This window comes from Lycorma delicatula, chromosome 6 (assembly GCF_047948215.1).
Source record: "Lycorma delicatula isolate Av1 chromosome 6, ASM4794821v1, whole genome shotgun sequence".
Lineage (NCBI taxonomy): Eukaryota > Metazoa > Arthropoda > Insecta > Hemiptera > Fulgoridae > Lycorma > Lycorma delicatula.
This window is the reverse complement of record NC_134460.1, coordinates 27,710,811-27,734,564: the sequence shown is the minus strand read 5'-3', so window position 1 is coordinate 27,734,564 and position 23,754 is coordinate 27,710,811. Positions and strand designations below refer to the sequence as shown.

Below are 23,754 nucleotides of genomic sequence, written 5' to 3'. Positions count from 1 at the left end.
CAAGCACAACTTCTTTAAGATTTATTTCGTTTAAACTTTTTAAAATAGGCATATTTTTCACTGTTTCACTCATTACACTGTATAACAGACTCATTTTTTAATTTGTTCTAACCAACTGGATTACATTTTGATCCATCGGCTGAATGACAGCCATAACATTTAGTGGAAGAAGTAAGACAGATAAACCCATCTTTACTTTCTAAGTCTTCCTCATTTGGGTGCCCCATACAATTGTCTAAAATTAATAATGCTTTTTCTAGTAATTGTCTTTAAGGAATTTTTTTTACTGATGACATGAACTGCTCATTAAACTATTAAAAAAATACTTGTCTTGTCATCCATGCTCGGCTTTGTTTTCTGTATTTTACAAGAAGTTTTACTTTTTAAAAGCCCTAGTATTTTTGGATTTGCCTATAGCAAGCAATTTAAATTTATGGATATCACTTGCATTCAAACAAGGCATAAATGTAATTTTGTTTTTCGATATTTTTTTATCTGTAGCGCTCTTTTCAGCACAGTGGACAAATGCTTTTTTCGATAGCAGCTTCTAAAATAACCCACTCTCATTGACATTATAAACTTGGTCAGGACCAAGACCCAACTGTGGGACTGTCTTTATAAATTTTCCTTTATATGCTTGATGGCAGTAATATCACAAGAAAGTTAACTTAGTTTACTAACCAACTGCAAGGCAAGGTTGTTTTGAGGAATAAAAAATTTCCTTGATTTCTGACAACAAAAACATTAAGATGGAACAAGCATATGATGATGAAATGACTAATAAATTTTTTAATTGAGAAAATTATTGAAGTTCTCCTTACTGAAGATGTTTCTGTAATGGTATTATTACTAAATGAAGCACTAATTAACTAAAATAGTGATTTATACATATAGAACTATATTTTGCTTTTTGAATCAACTGTTAATTCAATTAGAATTTATTTACTAAATTTGAATTCAGAATGGTTTCATTTTTTTGTTTGTGAGTTTGTGAATTTTTCAGAAAAATGTTTAGTTAATGTTCAATATTTTTCTGATGTTTTCTCTATTCTTAATATTTTTTTTTACAGTTCCTAAATGTCCCAATGTTTCGAAATGTAACCCTGAAGTGTCTAACAGAGATTGCCGGTGTTACTGTTACAAATTATGATGAAATGTTTATTACGTTGTTTACTCAAACAATGAATCAGCTTGAAATGGTGAGTGATTTTGATTTGTGTGTGCTTAAACTATTCCACTGGAATATTATGCAGGCTAAAAAACATTGGAATGTTCAAATTATCCTACTGTTCAAAATCAACCTGCTTGAATTATTCAGCTAGCAACTTATTGATAGTTTTACTTTTCTTTTTAATATTCTTTAACTGTATTTATTTTATAAAAAGATACTAAATACTTTCATTAATTGTATATAACAAGAATACTGTTGTTATAGTAGGATATACAGTAATATCATATAGTAATATTCTGGGAGTAATTATTATTATTAGATCAGTTAATTTTTATTTTAGTAGACAAGTAAGATTTAATAAAAATATTCGTTACCAATTTCAAATTAAATTAATTCAGTATCTTGACACAAGATTCATCTGCAGAACATCAATACTAACTGTGCTTTGCTATTTGTTTTTTTTTTTTTAAAAGTTTGAATCAACTTTATTGAAAAAAGGATTTTGAAATGGATTTTTTGTTTTTAATATTGCTGCATTCTTATTTCATGCTTAAGGTAGGTCCCATTCTAAAACATTCTCTTCATACAGTTGAATTTCATTTTCACTTTTTAAGCAAATATTACAAGTAGCCTTGTATTTGTTTTTTGTTTATATAAATCAGATTTGATTTAAATCTATCTGGCAATCTATATGGCATTACAGCATTATTAAATGCTGCAATGCCATGTTTAAATACTTAATTAAAAAGAATTGCATATGTTTGATTTTTATTAGATAAATTTATACATGTAAATTAACTTGCAAGAAGATTTTCTGTTTTTCAAGTCCATGATGATATTTTAGCTGTATTACTATACTAATGCTTAGGTTTAACCAAAGGAGTAGTAATTAAGTTAAACGCAAGAATTGAGTGCAATAATAAAAGAAATTCAGAACAGTAAAATGGAGATTTAAATAGCCACACAATAAATCCAATAATAAAAATTACTTTAGAATAATGGTTCTAAATACATAAGTAAGAAAATACACATTGTCTATTAATGAAGTAAAGTTACTGAATGCTTATATAAAAGTATTTTTATTAAAAAAGTTATAAAAAAAATTTGTTTTGGATTACTGCAACTTAGATTATCAGTACGAGTTATTATATTATTTTATTAACTCTGCTTAATGTTATTTTTAACATTAAATCATGATAATAAAAATATTTATAGCTGTAGTGTTGTCAATAAGAATCGCATGAAGAAAATCTCATTATTTAATAAATAATTAATATTTTTCCATTATAAAATAAGGTAAATATATGTAAAAAATGACACCTTTAAATAAAAATTTTTCATCTAAGAAAAATATACATATAATAAAAAAAGTTTCAAATAAGAGAATGTGTTTAAAACAAAATTATTACAAAGCAGGAGGTCAGTTAACCATGCCTCAATCATTTGGAGAAGGTTAATAGGCCTTGAATAGGTGCTATTTAATCGTAATTAGTAAATTATGAGTGTTTTCTGTTTTTATTAGCTGCAAGGTGTGCCTACGGCATGCGTCTGCAGCTAGGCCCTGTGGTTGGGTGGCATCTTGGAATGGGATTATTAGATGTCCAAAATTGATTACCTGTTGTATAAAAACATTTTTTTTTTGAATGGTGAAAATTGATATAACGAAAGTTAAATTAGAAATATTAAAATCTATAAATTGATACTAATGAATTGGGAATTTCTGGTAGTGATCGGTACATTTTGCTGCCTACTTTTTGGTTAAAGTTGATTATTTTATGAAGAAAAAGAGTCACATAAATAAAAAAATATGTAAAAAAAATTTTAAACACCACTCTTAAATTCACTAAAAGGTAAAAAATAATTTTAGGATGGTATCTCTGAATGAATTTGACCACAAGCGTTGATGGTGATATGTAAGATTATGTGAAGAATTCACAGCGTCTAAATAAAAATTTTTGCCAGTCTTTTCTTATGTGTCTTGGCACTCCACTCTTTACGTCATTCATCACGCATAAGAAAAAATTGGCAAATCATCAAATTTTTAATTTGAAGCTATGACTTTCACATAGTCTTACATAACACCATCAAAGCTTGTTTTCAAATCCATTCTGAGTACCATCCTAAAATTATTTTTTACATTTTAGTACATTTATTTTAAGAGTGGTGTTTTAAACTTTTTTTACATATTTTTTATTTTCTACTTTTTACTCTTTATAAGTTTATACTTTTGTTCACAGCTGCGCTAGCGAACAGGTTTGAGCATCTTTAGTAAAAAGCCAGGTACATTTTACGATGGGTTACTGCAATCAAAACAGGGCTAAACCATTTTATTTCTGGGTAACCAAGATCTGGTCCATCAAGAGTGTACCTGATGTGTTAAACAGTTAGCGTTTGACCTACTGATACGTAGGCCATTTGAATTGTGAAGATTGGATGAGTGGATGCTGAGATATTACAATGGCACCCCATCGCACCCCCTCGCCGAATTTCCGAATGGTGCCCTTGGGGCACTTGTAAATATCATCCGATGAGTACCACTGGGAGCAGATGGGTATTGTCAAGCGGGGTTGAAAAGATTTTTTTCAGAGCACTAGGACTGACTTTTCAAGATATTTGCGATTTTCATCTGAAAATTCAGATCTGGTTAAAAAGTACTAAATTTTTCCAAAACTTTGATATATATTTCACATGCGCATGTACACACACACACACACACACACACACACATATATATATATATATATATATATATGGTATATCGATATATAATATAACAAGTATACATCTGACCACCACGAGACATGTACTAATGAATCAGGATTTTCCGCTAGTGATCAGTACATTCTGGTGCTAAGCAGAAGGGGACGTACACACATACAAATACCATTTAAGAGGGTATGATGTTTAATGTGATGTATGATCAAAGTTAATTATCCTAGATTTCCAAATATTAATACTTACTGCAGCTTAAATTACTGAAGATTCTTAAACAATCTTTATCATATACAGATTTAAAGCATTACATATTTGTTGGTAAATTATAAATTACTGTATTATGTTTTTTTTCATTTCTGATGATACTCATTCTCTGATAGTGTGTAAAAATATTTACATATAATATATGTGTTTATAGTTATAATTAAATAATTATTTTTCTTCTGCATAAGATTAAGAAAATAAGTACATTTATTTCTTCACCATTTAGTTATATTCATTGAGCTATATTACAGCCAAAATACAGAATAATTAAAATATTTGTTTCCAAAAAAATAAGTTGTTTGTGATGAAAATAATTTCTTGTCTACATTATTTTATACCTTCATTATTTTTCTTTGTATGTTATGATACAACAGCTTGTCATTTCAAATTAATTATATCCATACAAAGTGTATTAGCATTTACAAACTGTGTGTATATAAAATTTTAACCTTTATTCGATGTGACTATACTGACAGACTTGTGAATCTTACTACATGAAGTTAATTTATGTATCTCATTCTTCAATTTCTAATCTATGTTAGAATTGTTTTTTTGTTCTTTTTGTGCATATGTTTTGTCAAAATTGGAAGTAATATCAGAAAGGGAAGAGACATCACTTTAATCTGTATCATCTTTCGCAAGGAGGATCAAGCTGTATGTTGAAAATAATTTTACTATATCCTGTTTTATCAAAGTTTAATTTGAGAGAGTACAGGTGTGAAGTTTAAAACTTAAAATGTAAAATGAGAATATTTTTATTTACTACTTCACTGATGTAATATATTATTACTCAATAATCTAACTGCCCAACTGACACGTACAGTTGGTAGAATTGACACATTATTCATTCATTATTCAACAACTGCAAATTATAATTTGTGGAATTGTAGCCAGTGATTTATTTCTAATACTAGAGAGATTTTAATTATTTTCCTTAAGTTGAAAAATAAAATTCAAATAATGACAAACATTTCTTAAAACCCTAAATTTGAAAACAGAAACTTTTAATAAATGCAAGCCTAAATAAAACAAAATTTTTAAAGATAACTAGAATTTTATATAAAATTGAAGTCCACTGATTGATATACAAGGTAATGAATGTTAAATGTCTGTCCAATACATTCTTAAGATTAATCATCAATATCTCATAACAAACTAATGGAGAAAGTGAAGGCCAGTTTCCATTGCCTTGATAGAGCTGAATATAATGCAGCATATTAGCAAGCCAGGTGCTCATAGTACAGGTGATAATCACTGCTACAAGCTACACCTTACTTCAGTTCATCACAAGGGTTGGATATACAGTAAACATCATTCCTCTCAAAGAAAACATTCTTGACAGTTGCGTCTTGTATGCTTACCATATGTTGGTCATAAATAAAAATTCTGACATATATGTAAAGCAACAAAGTAGTGAATCCCTTTTTGTGAAACAGTGTGTTATATCGTTTCACATCATGAAACAAACAAATGCCACAACAAAACTTTTCCATACCTTTGTACATATGCAGACTAAAGTATTGATGTGTTCAGTAAGATAAAAAGTAATCAGCCAGAAAAAATGAAATATAATAGTGCTAGTCATGAAAAAAAATATATTCATCGCTGTATGAAGGACTTATAACTTCTTGAAAACATTTAATCTAGTAGCTTCTGTTGTAACAAAACTACTAGAGGATGATCAGTTGCCCAGTTATTAGCAGTTTGTATTGGACATAAAATTCCTGCAAGGATTAGGACTATTTTTAAATATAATTTTTAATAATATAAAATTTATGAACAGTGAATATATTTTTGTTCTACAAGAACATGGCATCATTATCGCACAAAAAATAATTACTTGATTAAAGTTTATTAATTTTTTTTTTTTTTTAGATGCTTCCACTAAATACAAATATTAGAGAGGCTTATGCAGTTGGGCAAGATCAAGAACAAAATTTTATTCAAAATTTAGCAATGTTTCTTTGTACATTCCTTAAAGAACATGGAATTTTAATTGAAAGGAAAGGTGTTAATGAAGATGGGCTTATGAAGGTGATTGTTTTTAATTTATTAATTAAACTTTTTAATCATTGATAACTTAAAATCTTATGTTATAGTTTAATATATTGCACAATTTGCTATTTGAAACAACTTTAATGCTGGTCTGCTAACCATAGTCAAGTTAAGTTTCTGTCTAATATATTGTACTGTGCAAATTAATTGGGACAAGCTATTTTTATTTATCTAAATTGTTACATGATTGCCATATACATCTGAAACCGCCTTAAACCGGTTTTATCTGCCTTGAGGTATTGTTACTGTTTGACCTTGACAAGAAGAAAGCAGTTTGACTGGTTTTAAAATGGTAGTAGTCATCTTAGCTTCAGTGTGAGCCTTTGCAGGTTGATGTTAGTTTTTACGTTCTGTGTAACACATCTTGCTTTCGTGTGTTTAAAAATTGATATTACCAGGAGGAAGCATGCAAAAATTATTGCTGATAAAGATCACACTTCTATGACAATGAGAGATATTGCTTCTGCAGTTGGTGTAGGCAAATCAAGTGTATCAAAAATTCTGATGACGTTCAAAAGAATCTAGATTGTCTCTAAAAAGGAGAGGAAAATGTGAGTGCAAATAGAAAACTACTTCAAGAACTGATAGAATTTTAATAAAAATAGTAAAATTAATCCAAGGAAAACAAGCACAGACATTAAAAGATATTTATTGACTACTGGTTTTGATGTTAGTAGTTCAATTGTACAACGTTGGCTTCTGGAAGCTGGCTGGAAGGCAAGAAGACCAATGAAAAAACAATTTTTAACTTGTAAAATGAAGAAAAAATGTTTAGTGTAGGCCCAAAAATATAAATCATGGACTGATGATGACTGGAAGAAGGTAATTTTATGTGGTAAAACTCATTTATTTGTGCAGGGTACAAAGCAAATGATGTGAGACAAGATAATAGTGAGTCTTTGAGATCTGAGCATGTCCAACAAACTGTAAAACACCCTCTGAAACAGAGGTTTTTGGGGGTTTTCTGTGATAAATGGCACTGGAAACTTAGTTCCTTTTCAAGGTAAGGGGGCTTAGTTCCTGGTTGATGAATTCAACCAGGTACATAAAAATATTATTACGTAGGATTATTCCATTCATGCAAACTTTTTGACAGAACATTTCAACATGATTTGGCACCTTGTCATAATTCAAAATTGGTTAAGATTTTCATGCTGGAAAATCAAATTATTGTGCTTGATTGGCCTGGAAATTCACCACACCTGAATCCCTTTAAGAACTTGTGGAAAATTTTGAAGAGACGTTTAGTTAAGATGGGCAGTATGACAAAAGAATGCTGCGTGATAACTAATGCTATAAAATTGGGATTCCACAATGATGAATTCAAGAATATGTGCCCTAATCTAGTGGAATCAATGCCAGAATGTCTTCAAGAGGTCATTTCTACTAAAGGAGTACATACTTCAAAAAACGAATTCATATATTTATTAGTGCATATAAAGGAATGAATAAAAGCATAATTTTTGAAAAAGTGTTCTTTGTACTTTGTCCCAGTTAATTTACACTATGTAGTAGAACCTTCAGATTTTTGTGTCGTTAAAATAGTTGTTACCATATATTGCAGCTAATCTAAAAACTTGATGTGATTTGTTTGTAGTTCTGTTATAATTTATAACTGATTAAATTATTTATATACCTTTTAATCATGTATTTTCAGGCATTACATTACCTAGTCTTGATCTCAGAAGTTGATGAAGTTGAAATCTTTAAAATCTGTCTTGAATACTGGAATGGATTGGCAGCTGAACTGTATAGAGAAAATCCATTTTCATCTCAAACTAACATGATATTGCATTCAAAATTAAATTCATCAGTACCACCAAGGAGACTGTTTTATGCTCCAGTTTTAACTAAGGTATGTTTGTATTTTTTTCTGTGATTGTATGTTAAATCATTTTATTTCGTTTTTTTACTTCATTTGATATTTTTGGTTTATGTTGTATTGCGTGTATGAATGATTTTATTGTACAGCATCCAGTTTTTTCATTTTTAAGTAGTTCTGTAAACATTTTAGAATAATATTGAAGGTATCTTCCCAGATGTGTAAACATTTTAATTTTATAAACAACATTCATTTAAACAAAATTGATAAAAATGATATTTTTATAAATTATACAGGTAACTGGTGAATTTAAAAAAAAACTTTAACTGGGTTTGGATTATCTTTTTTTTTTTTTTTGTCAATTTGAGTTGATAAAAGGTCTATCTAATGGAAATCAATTTTATTCTTTAGCAAAATAAGATTTGGAATCTAGATCTGTTAGCAAGCTACTATTAATGTACTCAATTAAGTTGTTAATTTTTTCTACTGTATCTTGCATCAGTATTTTTTTAACTTTGATTCTATTGTTTATGCTTTATGCATAGATTTATATATATGTATATATATATATATATATATATATATATATATATATATATATATACAGGTGATTCAAAAAAACGGGAAATTTTGAAAGTTGTGTTGGTAGCCGTGGGCGATTGGTACCACTTGATAAGTGGCGCCAGCCTCTCTAACCTAACCTGCCATTAGGTGTCATGGATCCTTGGAGTGGTGCGCAACTTGCATTTGTTATCAAAGTGTTTTACAAGAACAATGACAGTGTGGAGGGAGCGCGTAGAGAATTTCGCCGTCATTTTAATCTGGGATGGCACAACCGTGTTCCATCAACACATGCAATTAAAACATGGATATCTAATTTTGAGGAAACTGGTTCGGCAATGAAAAGAAACCTCCAGGCCGTGAGCGAACCGTCACACCACAGAATGTTCAAGCTTTACAAGATGCTGTCACACGAAGTCCACATCAGTCAATCCGTCATCTCTCAGCTTCTTTACAATTGCATAGTTAAAGTGTTTGAAGAATGTTAGTGAAGGACTTGCAATTCCATCCATACAAGTTGCAGATCGTCCTGGAACTGAAACCGAACGATGCAGTTGCACGAGCACAATTCTGTAATGTAATGCTTCAGAAGATAAATGATAACGAAGAGTTTGTTCACGAACTGTGGATGTCAGACAAATCGCATTTCCACCTCAGTGGATTTGTTAACAAGCAAAATTTCAGATACTGGGCACAAGAAAATCCTACGCAGCTACACCAGCGTCCGTTGCACAGCCAGAAAGTGACCGTGTGGTGTGCTATGTCATCTTACGGTGTTATAGGCCCTTATTTTTTTTGAGGATGACAACGGTCTTGCGATTACAGTGACGTCGGCTCGTTACATAGCCATGCTTGAAACCTTTGTTGTGGAACAGCAAAAGAGATTTCCACCAATTCTTAACACAGCCTGGTTTCAACAAGACGGAGCAACGTCACACACTGCATGAATATCGATGGCAGCTGTACGCCGATTGTTTGGGCAACGTGTCATTTCACGAAATGGTGACATTAGATGGCCTCCCAGATCGCCTGATCTCTCAGCTTGCGATTACTTTTTGTGGGGTCACCTTAAAAGCAAAGTATTACAACTAGACCTGCTACAACGGAAGAACTGAAGGCAAAGATCTGAGAAGGAATTGCGGAAATTCCAGTTGAGATGTTATGTCAAACCATGAACAATTTAACGAAGAGACTTCATGAGTGTTTACATAGAAGAGGAGATCACCTGCAAGATGTGATCTTTAAAAAATAAACTAAAATGTATGTATCCTAATACGGCAACATTTGTACAATTACATGAATTAAAATTCATTTTGTAAAAAAAATTTTTCATTAACGTTTTTAATTTTTTAAATTTTCTGTTTCTTTGAATCACCTGTGTATATATATATATATATAGTTATATTTTGCATTTGTCTGTTTTCTGGTATAATTAAGCAATTTTATATATATGGAGCCTATTTGGAAAGAAACCTCTGATTCGTTATTAAAAAAAACACCAGTTAATAAAAAAATCTATTATATACTCCTATAACTATTTTTTACATAATTGCTGTCTAAATTAAGGCACTTGTCTGTCATATCAATAAACAAGTGTTTAAATACTGTTTTTCAACTTCTTGTCAATTTCAAAATGCTGCTTCGCTGACCATTTCTTCATTTTCGGGAAAAGGTGATAATCACTGGGAGCCAAATCAGGGCTGTATGGTGGATGGTTAAACAACTCATATTTGAAACTGTTGATTTGGTGTTGAACGTGTATACAGTGTGTGGATGAGCATTGTCATGAAGAAAACGATGTCTGAGTTCAGAATGCTGTAGTTTGTTTTGTATGGCTCTTCTCAATTTCTTCAGTGTAAGTTTCAGCGTTAATTGTCATGCTTCTTTCCTTAACTTAAAATGAAGATACTTTACAGTCCCAAAAAAACCGATGTCATAGCTTTTTTGAAGAAAGTGTTTGACAGGCCTTTATGCAGGTTCCAGGAGAACTGGTGTTCCCCCTTTGCATTGATTGAACTTTTGTTCCATGTTAACAACTTTAACCCATGTCTCATCTCTGTTACGTATGGTTTGGTCAAGGAATTCATTCTCGTTATGGTAACTGTGAAGGAAGGTTAGTGTTGACCAATCCTCTTTTTTGTATGTTCATTAGAAAGAAACTTAGGCATTAGTGAGCACAAAATTTGTGGAAGCCTAACCTATAGGTTTTATATACTACTCAAAGTTCACGATGAAGTTCAGCAGTTGATAAGTTTTTAGCATGTAGGAAACTGCTGATGACACACACTTCTCATTCTGCGGGATTTTTTAAGACAGCAGCCATTTCAAACAAGAGTTTTACAGGAACAAACAAGTGAGCGATATTTCCGATAACATTATTAGAACTGCATTGAACTGTACTAATCAACTGTACAAAGATAGGATCATTATCCCCATTCTTTTGCACAGTACCAAGAAGCAGAAATTAAATTTCCAAATAGCCCTCTTAGATGTAAGTTGTTATTGTGACCTAGTTTTTCTGTTATCTTCTTATTATATTTTGAGACATCTTATTTGTTCCAAAAATTAAAAAAAAAATTATTAAAAGAAATTTTAAAGAATAAAGATAAGGAAAGATTCATAATTTTGCTTGAAATTGAGTTTCTTCACCAAATAATTTGACTATATAGAGATGAAATTAAGAGAAAAAACATTTTATTCTTCTTATTTAACTGTTTTCAAATAATTCTCTTGTTTTAAAGAGAAAGTTAAGACAAGTTTATTAAGTTTAATAAAATAAAATACATTTTATACTGGTGATCTATGCACTGTTAAAAAAATATTTTAAGTAAGATATTAATTAATCGGAAATATAACTTGTCTGAACTTAAAAGAGTGCTGATGGTAGATGGATCATTACATACTATGGCTATGAGAGCTCAACATTTTGCCGTTAGGATGGACTCTTACTCTGCTGGGATTATTGCACTTGTACTTGAAATAAGCATGGAAAATATGAAGATTTATAAAAATATTTAAATAACAACTTTTGTATTTAGAATAAAAATTGTTTATGTAGAAATTTGGGGAGGCATAAATTTACTGAAAACATTCCCTTTCTGAATGATATAATTTACCTAAGTTGTTCAAAGGTAATAATAATATTACCTTCTGGTATTAATAATATTATTAATAGTATTAATAATATTAATACCAGAAGGTATTATTTCAACATCTATTGATTATTCAGAAATTATTCTACTTTTTAAATAAGTAGTTATTATTATTAGATCATTGACTTATAAGCAAAAGGAAATCTGAAATTTAAAATCACCTTCTGTTAGCGATAAGCATTTAAAAATGATAATGTAAAGAAAATTAATACTTTAATTTATTAAATAACAATGTATTGACCTATATATGTATATATCTTTGTTGAAGATTAAAATCTTTTGAAACAAAGGTAAAAATAGAAATAAAAAATTATTATGTAGCAGATGTCCAGTAGAAATGAGATGCTACAGTTCTGTTTGTTATTCACTGTTCATTCTAAGAAGGAGATATTGTATAAAGACACTGCAGATGACAGAGCGTTGTGGACAGTACGCCTAAAAAATATTATGTAACAATTTTTTGTAATTCCTCACAAAATTTTATACTCACTTTACACTTAGTTTAATTAATTTATTTATTAAATTACTTTTTTAATTTATATTTACTTTTTATTTAATTTTATAATAAACTTAACTTTCATTCCTCACAAAATTTTTAATATAATAAAAGCTACGAAAACTATATCCAGTAACTACCATACTATAACAGTAACTACCATATTATTAAAAATGATTTAATAGTTAAAATGTGTAACTTGAGCAAAACATTACCACTTCGAAGTTAAGAAAATTGCATATCTTATTCTGTCCCCCCTGAAAAAATCCATTTTCATTGCCAATATATACCACAATTAATAGCTTTCCTTTATTTTTTGGAGTTTGCAGGCCCCTGCTTAATCCTGACAGAAATTCTGTTTTTACCAATGTAACTGTCATATGATACCAAATTCTTGAAGTGGTGTGGCCTTCATTTACCCACATCTCATCTAAATAAAATATTTTTTACCCGGTTTTCTATAATTGCTTTTTTTTTTAATAATGACGCTGCCAAATCTCTTATTGATCAACAAATTAAACCTTTTTATTTCTTTTATAACTTTAAAATGCATCGGCAACAATAATTTGTATAAACTAGTGCATCCAATCTTTGGTAAACTTGTCGCAGTTTATCACAGCCAGCAGTTTTTTTAAGGTTGGTATTTCATTTTGAAAAAAGAAATTATGTAGTTATTCTTATTTCATTTTTGTCAAATTCATCCCATTTTCCTAGCACAGATTTTTCATGTTTTCTATTTTTAACAGGAGTTTCTACCTTTCCTTTCCTATTTATTTCAGTTCATAATCTATTAATACTACTAATGGACACCAGTTAATTCAGCAGTAAGTTTCACTACTTCCTTTTTAACCAATGTAGGATTTTTCTCCAGGAGTTGATTGAATGCATTTAAAACTATTTTTTTTTTTCACCACTTCGCAAATATTTCCCTTTTCAGTGCTTAATAAAGGATGTTCTTGAATTATCAGCCATATCAATAAACTATTCGAATACACACTTATGCAGGCTAATCACACTATCAGATCTCACAATAATCAGTAATAATCATACAGTAAATAAATTGCATACACACACACATTATCATCATCATTATCTAAAAAAAAGAACTGAAAAACAGTACTACAATTAAAAGAAAATGAAAAATATCCAGTATAACAGTATAAGAGAATTTATACTGTTATTTTGAAGTCAGTGATAAACAATGATATTTTGTTTATTAACATTAGCTGTTTAGTTACAACAGCTTGGCCCATACAATAGTGTGCAGTATATACACACTATCACACTTGCAGTTTGTTTATTTCATATCTCCTTCTAAGAATGAACAGATAATAATAGTTTTGATTATTTGAGTTTTTTAACATAATTTTTTTATATTTATTGGAATTTAGTAAATTATATTTAGAGCTTCATTTTTATTTAAGAATTTATTTAGTAGATGTAATTAGTTGTCTGTTATTAATATTATTACAGGTTAGATATACAATGATAAGTAGAATGGCAAAACCTGAAGAAGTACTTGTTGTTGAAAATGAGAATGGTGAAGTAGTTAGAGAATTTATGAAGGACACAGATTCCATTAATCTGTATAAAAACATGAGAGAAACTTTAGTCTATTTAACACATCTTGACTATTCTGATACAGAACGAGTTATGACGGAAAAATTGCAAAATCAAGTTAATGGAAGCGAGTGGTCATGGAAGAATTTAAATACAGTAAGTTACAGCTTCATTCATTGATTACATTAATCGTTAATGAAGTATGTGTTAGAAATTCATCGTTTTGTAGTTTTAGCATATATTTATTTGACACATTTGCTGCTAATTAAAATTATATTATCATGCAACAATGATATAAAATAGTATAAGAATACTTACAGAAAATGGATATTTTTTTAAAATAACTTACCTTTATGCTTGGTAATCCATGCCATGTGTACAAAATTATTTTTATGTATTTATTCCATGACCCAAATTCATGTTATTCACACTGTGCAAACGGTTAACTGTATGTTATGGTTGTAATTTACATACGCTATAATAATAATTAATTATAAGCAATTTTAAAAGTTAATTAAACAAATTATGTACAAAGAAAATCGTAGTTAGGACTATTTACAATTTGACTGATCACCGCTTATGATTCTTTTACATGTTTTAATGGAAACTGTTAAAACATTTGCCAAGGCACAACCCAGGTTTACATATAAACATGCGGTATTGTACTTACTGCCAATGTTTTTTTATGGCATTAGCTGGATCCCTTTCTTTTCCTATTATTTTTTTGATCACAGCCTTTGGTTTTTGTACTGCAGTGTTGTGTGCTGCGATTTGTTGTTTGATTAACACACTGTATTTCTATCAGTGGAAGAAGTTATTCAAGTACTGCCAGCAGTAAATCTAGAGTGACATTTTTAATTTATTATTACGTGCATTCATATTATAAAGTAATTTGTCATTGACCTGTAATATTTGAAGTATATGCATGAAAATCTTTTTATACCATCTAAGTGTTTTATGTTCACTTAGTTTTCGTAAAGGTGTTGTACTTCACTGTTAGAAGTGGTTTCTATTGTTATTTATGTGCTTGTTTACAAAAGTGACCATATCATTTTCATGATCAGAGAATATATCATTTACCATTCTCTTACCCTTCCATTTATGGATTGTAATTCCGTTAGCATATTCTACCATGGATTCACCCTTCTTAAAGTCTAACAGTTACGGCTAGGGGATTATATTTTGCTTCAACATGCAATGCGCCAGTGCAAAAAAATTTTTGACAGTAATGTGAAAGTGAAACAGAAGTTGTTTTAGAAATTGTCCATCAGGGTGACGATGATTGGTGCAGTTTTATAAAAATACTTTACATTTTTTTATTCTTATGATCTTTGCCTGATTATCATCTTTTTACACCATAAATGGTGAATCTTAAATTTAGGCCTTGGAAGATCTTCTGGGGAATACATTTTAATCCTGTACTTATTTTTTTTTGATTTTTTTTTTGTATATTGGTGTATTACCAATTGTCCTCTTCATAAAACCGTTAAGTAAATGATGCATCTTCCAGTAGTTCATCCTTGCTGTTCCTCCTGTATGCAACAATAAACAAATAAATGTTCATGTCCTGCAATTCTTTAAACTATGTTACATATGATTTTGGGCCTTTGGGGGCAATTCATGAATTGTACGTATCAGTTTTTTTAAAAATATTTTCAATAAATATAAAAAAAAAGTATTAGTTGATTGCTTGTGGGTTTGCAGCAAATAGAAAAATAATTTTATTTTCCCTGGTAAACGGGATATTTTTCACACCTCCGGTTCCATTATGTCATACTAGATTTAGTTCAGTATAAAGTTAATCATCCTCATGTATCTGTTTCTACCACTACCACTACCACTGTCTGACTGATATTGTCAAAAAATCATGTTCATAAGCTCATAGTCTTCACTTTAGTGAATAAAAGTTTCATTTACACACACACACACACACATACACAGAGAGAGAGAGAAAGAGAGAGAGAGAGAGTGGAGTGTGTGTGTGTGAGAGAGAGAGAAGAGGGGATGTGTGTATGTAAAAATATAACCTAAATAAACACTTAACTAATAATCTAAAGAAAACAAACAAACAAATTGTATAATGAATAAAAATTTCACTAAAGATCATGACTACTACTGAAAAATGTTTTGAAACGATTTATGCAACACATTGTTATATACTTAAACTTTTAACTGAGATGAGAATCACCTCACTGAAGCTGAGCTCACACTGACTATATTAAACTACATACTAACCAATAACCTGAATCTGGGTCATGCACAAGACAAGATTTCCTTACTGTGACCTGGAAATGAGTCATCTGCTTCTAAGATACTGTTCTTCTTGACCCAGTTCCTAGTCATTATGAATGAACCTGTTAAGATCAGTATCATGATGTTTTCCTGTCATTGTTTTTCAGATTTTAGAATAAGTATTTTTGTTAATCATCAATCCTCAAATTAGACTTGTTCATTTTACTTTTAAATAAAAAAAATATATTGTTCTTGTTACAGCTGTGTTGGGCGATAGGTAGTATTTCTGGTGCAATGCATGAAGAGGATGAAAAAAGGTTTCTTGTTACTGTTATTAAAGACTTACTGGGTCTTTGTGAACAAAAAAAGGGCAAAGACAATAAAGCTATTATTGCTTCAAATATTATGTATGTGGTAGGACAGTATCCAAGATTTTTAAAAGCACATTGGAAGTTCCTGAAAACTGTTGTGAATAAGTTGTTTGAATTTATGCATGGTGAGTTTCACAAGATTTTGTCTAAAATTGTAATTATTTATATGTACAGTTTGTTTTTGCCCCTCCTAGATGGTTATACTTTTGTATATTATAATGAAGTTAGTTAAATCTATGCTAGAAGAAGTATAAATGGTAACGGCTCAATTGTTTTTAAAAATTGGGTTATTTCATGAGATGAATGTTGTTTATTTATTTACTTAATAACATTTTACATGGACAAATATGACTACTTAATTTCATAATAGATTATTCATAAACAGTATAGTTTTGTTAAACATTTTATTATGAATACAACTGTATTTTATTTAATAATATTATCCAAATTAATCAATTCACCAAAGCAATAAATTTTTAAGAAAAATAGTAAAAATATGTAACTTTATTATAAAATAAAAATATAATTTATTCTTGACGCAATTTAAAAAATTTAATGTTTTTTAATGAAAAAATTGACAGTGGTGATACATTCAGAAACATTTTCTTCAATGTAAAATAAAAATCTGTTATTAAAATGAGAATATCTTCTTTAAATTTTAATTACTTGGTAAAATCCTTAATTATAATAACAATTAGAAAAAAATGTTACATTTGAACTTGCCAAAATTTGATTATCCTGTTCCAACTATACTAAATTTGACAATTGAGTTAAGACATAACTTACCTTAATTCTACCATTTGCAGACCCCACATCCACATGAATTCATTCATAAAATAAAAATATTACAAATACTGAGATATTAAACATTATATACTGCGTCATTAAAATAAAACCATGCATTTGATGTAATGTTCATTATAGCACTGAAATATTATAATGAACTCTACATATAAGTTAATTATATATAAGTGTTGCTGCTATCTGTTGCTGTTCTTATAAGAATGTCTACCTCAGATATTGTCTGATGGATTATCTAATGAAATTTTGTTTGTGTTTACGTGCAATATTTTTCTAATATATTTAATTTTTTCTGATTTTAATAATTTTAGATATTTCTAAATTTGTATCAATATCAGAAATAGGATGTGGGGGAAAAATTGTGATTTTTTTTCAGAGAAAAGGCCATAAAAAGTTGATGAGATGCCATTACTAACTAATCTTCATTTTCCTGGTTTGAAAGTTGTGATGAGAAGATGCAAAATAATGGTGGGAATTGATGTAATGGCATGATATGGTTCCTGCTTTGAAGTATAAATTAAATTGTAAAATCCATAAAACAAGATTTTGTTACAATGATTCCAGCGTAGATGATAAAGGTGATTTAACTTAAGGGTTACTTATGCCGAAACTTTTAACTGTGTAAAAGACTGCTAACTTGATACAAGAGACAATCAGTTGATATCTGATGCAATTACCTTTTTGTTTAAAAAATGAGATCTTGTAGCAGTAAAGAGTTAAAAATGGAGCTGAAAAAAAATTAACTTATTTCAAAAAACTTTCCGTCATGAAAGCATATATTTAAAAAAATGTTACTTATTGTCATTTAAAAAACATTTCCTTACCTATTGTACACTATTTTTAACTTTTTAACAGATCATTTTTGTACTAATTTTCTAGTTATAAATCATTGATTATGGTGCAAGTTTTCTTTTTAAGCTAGGAATAAAAATATGTTTGTATTGTGTATTTTTGCTTTAGCAAAATTTCAGTGGTTTTGGGATTTTTTTTTTGTTTTTTTTTAACTGTGAAAATTCCTTATGATATTCTACCATAAATTGTACTGCTACATATATTAAAAAAAAAATTAGATTAGATAATTTAAAAAGTATGTATGTTCTTTCTTTTTGAACAGCTAGACACAGTGAAAGAAACTCTTTATCATGATTCAGTGACTGATCTGTAGGAACTAGTTTGTTAACAACGTAGATATTGTCTTTTTTTGTTTTTTCTCTGGTTTTCCAAGTTACTGCTTTCTGAGAAGTTTAGAATATTGTGGAATAATTGAGCTTTAAGTAGCTTTAATTGACCAACTTGCCAGCTAATCTTAGATGACAAGCTTGCCCAGGATCTTCATGTGTTATATTCAAGTAATAAATTGTATAATGTTGCAGAAACTCATGATGGTGTCCAAGACATGGCATGTGATACATTTATTAAAATAGCAATAAAATGCAAGCGGCACTTTGTCACTGTCCAAGTGGGTGAAGCCATAGCATTTATAGAAGAAATTCTGGGTACAATAAGTACTATAATATGTGATTTACAAACTCAACAGGTATTAGTGAATTTTCTTTACAGTATTTAAAAACAATCTATTAGTCATAGTCAATTATTTCTTCCTGATTTATTGCAATATTTAATTTTACTTAAATTTAGGCTTTTGGTTTTCAGTTTTTTCGTTTATGTTGGATGAAGAATTCCTAAATGAATTGGAACACATACATTTGAAATAGAAATTCATTTCATCTAACAAGTTTTGAATAAAAAAGCTAAACAACTTCAGATTCTAAATATCAGTATCTGGAAAGTTTATCTTGCAAACAATTTAAACTTTTAAAACTTTTACTGTTTTTATATATAAAATTGTTTTTGAAGAATAAGGTGTGATCAGTTTGTTAAAAAAATTGTATTGGATTCCCTGTTACATGAGATTAGAACTGATTCTAATTGCCCACAACCAGAATCAGCTTACAACTGATTCTAAACAGCCAGTGTTTTTCCCAGTGGGAAAATCGCTGGGTGGGTGTCCAGTTTGATTAAATTAGTGTTGTCATTAAAACATCTCATGAGATATTCTAGAACAATTATGTTTAAAGATGGGTGAATTAATTTTGGAAGTTGAATCAAATAATCAATCCTCTCACTATAAAAATTTGTTTCCTCATTCCCACAAGTAATTTATTAGCATGTAACTACTAGATGTTGTCATCTGGTTCTTTTAAATTTACCATATAATAAAATTGCTCAAGGTAAAATAAACTTTAATAGTCTTTTCTGAACTTTGTAGGATTATTGTTACTATTATTAAAGGTCAATATTCTTTCCTAGGAATTATAATGTTCATAAAAACAGTGAAAGAAATGTACTTAGTGGCTGAAATAGCTTGTTTAATTTTTTTAATTTTTGGATGTCCTCCCATCTTCTCAGGTTGATGTCCATTATTTACTACTTTAGACCCCCCAGAAATAGACTGTGTAATATACTCTGAGGGAGCAGGAATGCAATAGAACAGTCTGAAGAAAGACTATGTTTAAACTCTCAACTGAGATATAAAAAAAAAATTTGTGAAAATAAATTACAATTCACAATGAAAATGTATAGACAAGCCTAAAAGAAGAAAAACAGTTATATAAAAATCAAGCATACTTTTGTATGTTGTCAAGCAGAATAGTATTCCCATATAACACCACCCAGTCAATGGACCACAAGCAGCCAAGCTCTGCTTGAGGATATCATTGCTGCATGAAACAGGCCTTTCACGTAGATAAATCAAGCCCAGGATAATCCACCAAAATTTACTAGACATAAACGAAAGATAAGATTGCACACATGCAAATAGCCACAAGTACAATTGCTAAGATTCATGTCAAATTTGTAATAGATAATAAATTATAACTTTAAAATTTAAACATTAACGATTAATATGTAAATAATAATAATAAAAATAAATATTAATTTAGTGTAATTGTAAAAGTAGAATAATATGATTTCCTACAAAACTAGTCTAATGTGGTGACAGGGATTCTTCCTTGTTAATGCTGTTAAATAATGTAATAGACAAAATGAAAAAAGTACAGTATTAATTAGCTCCAAACCCAAACTAAATACCATGTTTGCTGTTCTGTACACTTCACTTGAAATGTATGATTTTCCGCTTTCAATCTTTTTTTGTCGACAGACAATTTTAAAACACAAGGTTAAATGGACTTATTCAGAGAAGACTGATTGTGGATAATCACGGCATGATTCATTTCTTATCGCACATTCTTTCTAAAAATAAAATTTTATTGTAGTCTGACATCATGCTTGCAATGGGAACAAACTTTTCCGACAGAAAGCATTATGTTAGTGTGCGTACACGCATTCACACAGACTTAGTAATTCTCAGAAATGGTGGTGGGGGTTAGACTGGGAGACCATCGAAAAGATGCAGTTTGTGTTGGGATTTTTTGGTGTTAATTCTGTGTGTAGTGACTATTCAAAAAACTATTAAGGAGGTTTGCAATTTATGTTTTATTCTGTATACAGATTAAAGGCCTCTCCATAAAAATACTTCATGGATCCATTACAAAATTATTAATCTGTTGACTATTTTATAAAGAACTATTAAAAGTGTTGCTATAATGATAAATTAAATTCAAAATTATAACTAGAATTAATTTTGGATTGGTCAATTTCATATTAATAAGATGGTTTGTGAAATTCTGATAAATAGTAAGGGTTCTACGAACTTCAAGTAGACTAATAATGGGTGTTCTAAGTCAAATGTGTTTATTATTTGTTATTTTGTATTTATTATTTTATATATATATAAATGGTTTGTTTCATAATTAATAAATAATGTATAATTATTCATTGCTGTTAGTAACATTTTTTGATGTGTTGAGTTACTGAAACTGGTTTTTTGTAAAAATTTGAGAGAGCAATATTAGGATGTAAATTTATCAGGCAGCATAGTCTTAGTATTTTGTTTTGCAAATTCTAACATTAGTAAGTTCTTATTTTTTTTTTAAATTATTTAAAATTAAATTTTTTTTTTGTAAATAATTTAAATTTGGTGTAGTATAGAAGCTTACTAAATGGCACCCGAATAGAGACCAGAAGCTTACATACCCTACCTTTTACTTCATATTTTTCTTTTCTGGAAAAGAAAAAAATTAACATGGACTTTGAGAAGCAGTTGGTACAGCTTTTTTTGACACAAAGTTAAAATGATAAGTGTGAGAAACAATGTTATTTACAGGTCTGAAATTTTAACTTAATTCTTATTGGCTTTTGGCTAGATAGGAAAAAATTTGATAGCCAGAGATTGTTAAAATTGGTAACACCAAAAACGTTACATTATTGTACTGCATTTACAATGCAATTGCTTGGTTAATCTTTTACTATTGTAGTAACAATGAAGTAAAACTCATTTATTTTGGTACTTTATTATGTTTTAGTTTCTATAAACCATATTAATTTGTTGTAGGTCTTGTAATAATATTTTAGTGTGATTGGTTGTATTTCTATGAAATTAATACTTTTGTAGTTTTACTTTTAACTTTTGTAGGTAACTTGTATTAATCTGTTACATAGTGATTTTTCAATTCTTTATTTTATTAAAATCATGATGCTTTTGATTAGGGTGAAAAGTGAACAAAAACATTATCAGTAATATTGACATTAAAATTATTGAATTTAACACTGTTATGTTCAACTTTTTTGGTCTTCAAATCATAATACATTTTATGATAAGCCTAATGTTTTATCACTTATAATATGTAAGTGCAGTCAACACTTTACGCAGTCTCACAATCAGCATTACACTGTATTGTTCTTCCTAGAGAAACTTGCTTTCAGTGTTAATTATTATATTTTAGAGTATGAGACATTATAAGGAGTTCTCTACAGGAAGTTTTCAGAAATTCAATTTTCCATTTATGAATTTCATGATTTTTTTTAGTAAATAATCTTTAATTAGATTTCTAGATTACTGAAATCAATTACTGGTTCTGATATTAATTAACCGATGTATAAAATTTTAGTAATATAACATAGACTGGACACAAATGGCGGTATGAAGTGTAGCTTGGTTTTGTTGGAAATCATCAGTCCCAAGGCTGACTTATTTGCTGTAATCGGCTGCCATATAAAGTATAAATAACAAAATAAAGTGTATTGTTTGAGTCAAGAGTTAATGGAATAACTGACCAGTTAACCAACGATGGACTGTAATCTCTGATACAGTTATAGGTTTATATAACATTAAAAATTACTTATTTTCACATAATCCAACTTCCTGTTGCATCACTGAAAAATTGTCATAATAGTAGTAATTCTTAGCTGTTGGACCTAACTAATATTACTATGTATCCATATAAAAATGTTTGTTGTGGGATTAATATACTACCATATTTTCAGTCTAATGATGACCCATAGTTTTATTGCTTATATACATCAAAGCAGCTTAATTTGTTGCTCTATGTAACTATATTAAAATAATAGGTATGTGAAAATAATTTGATTTTGAAATTTAACGTGATAATCTAAAACCATTGTTTTATTTTCAACCATTAACATAGAATTTTTACATAAAAAATAATTTTTACATAATACATTTTAATGTTTTAAAATATTCTGGCTAAGAAAAAAGATAAAATACTATAAGGAGACGTAATAGATTGATTGCTGTTTCTGTTTTTGATATGTAGTTTAGACATGTTTGACATGTTGTTAGTATGTTATTTATTTTGTTAATCTTAATTTGAATCAGATTTTGATCTGTTAAAATTTTTAGGTGAGATGCTTCCTTTAAATTAATGCATTATTCTGATCTAAAATATAAACTAGAAATGATTATGGTATGTTATCTGTATACCATCTCCTTTTCAGGTTCATACATTTTATGAAGCTGTTGGTCATATGATAAGTGCTAAAGTCGATCAAGTTGAACAGGAAATGCTTATTGAGAAGTATATGATGCTTCCAAATCAAGTGTGGGATGAAATCATTAACCAAGCATCCAAAGTAAGTAATACACAAATAGTCTTAATTAGAGCTGATTATGACATAATTGAATGATTATAATAATTTTCAAGATAAACATAATAAATTTATTTTAAATTAATATTTTTAATTTTTAATTGAATTGCAGTTTACCTTGAAAAGTAGTAGTTTATAATTTTCAGTTTAGATAATCATGGCTAACAATTTGGTAGATTGTTAAGTTCTAAATTATTAGAAAAAAAATATATTTTATATAAAGCTGAAAATGTATCTGTTTGTATGTCCTCACCTCATGCTAGAACCAACCAACCAATTGCTTTCAAATTTGTAGGATACATTTACGTTATCCCAGGAAAGGTTTTAAACCATAGACTGAGGTCCTAGCCTCCTTGGGGGATGAAGTTGTCAATTAAAGATATCCATTGAAGAAGATGAAAATTAATAATTAATAGCTAAAACTTAAATTAATTTCTTATACTATGGCAGCAGAAATAAGTAGTGAAGTTTTCCTTATCAAAGTTCTGTGTAATTTAGTTATAGTTACTGTACTATTATTCTTTCTTTTGTAATTTAATTCCTTTTTC

The 23,754-nt window shown here is 29.1% G+C and overlaps 1 protein-coding gene across 8 annotated transcripts in view; it reads left to right on the top strand.

The window, feature by feature from the left end:
* The window catches only part of emb (exportin-1 emb), a 104,597-nt gene that overhangs the window by 44,685 nt on the left and 36,158 nt on the right, over positions 1–23,754 (top strand). For all 8 annotated transcript variants that reach the window (XM_075369491.1, XM_075369490.1, XM_075369485.1 and 5 more), the window contains 7 exons: positions 1,071–1,199; positions 6,026–6,184; positions 7,863–8,060; positions 13,710–13,952; positions 16,290–16,524; positions 18,574–18,737; positions 23,057–23,191. In XM_075369491.1, the coding sequence (XP_075225606.1) occupies positions 1,071–1,199; positions 6,026–6,184; positions 7,863–8,060; positions 13,710–13,952; positions 16,290–16,524; positions 18,574–18,737; positions 23,057–23,191 (1,263 nt within the window). The remainder of the gene's footprint in view (positions 1–1,070; positions 1,200–6,025; positions 6,185–7,862; positions 8,061–13,709; positions 13,953–16,289; positions 16,525–18,573; positions 18,738–23,056; positions 23,192–23,754) is intronic.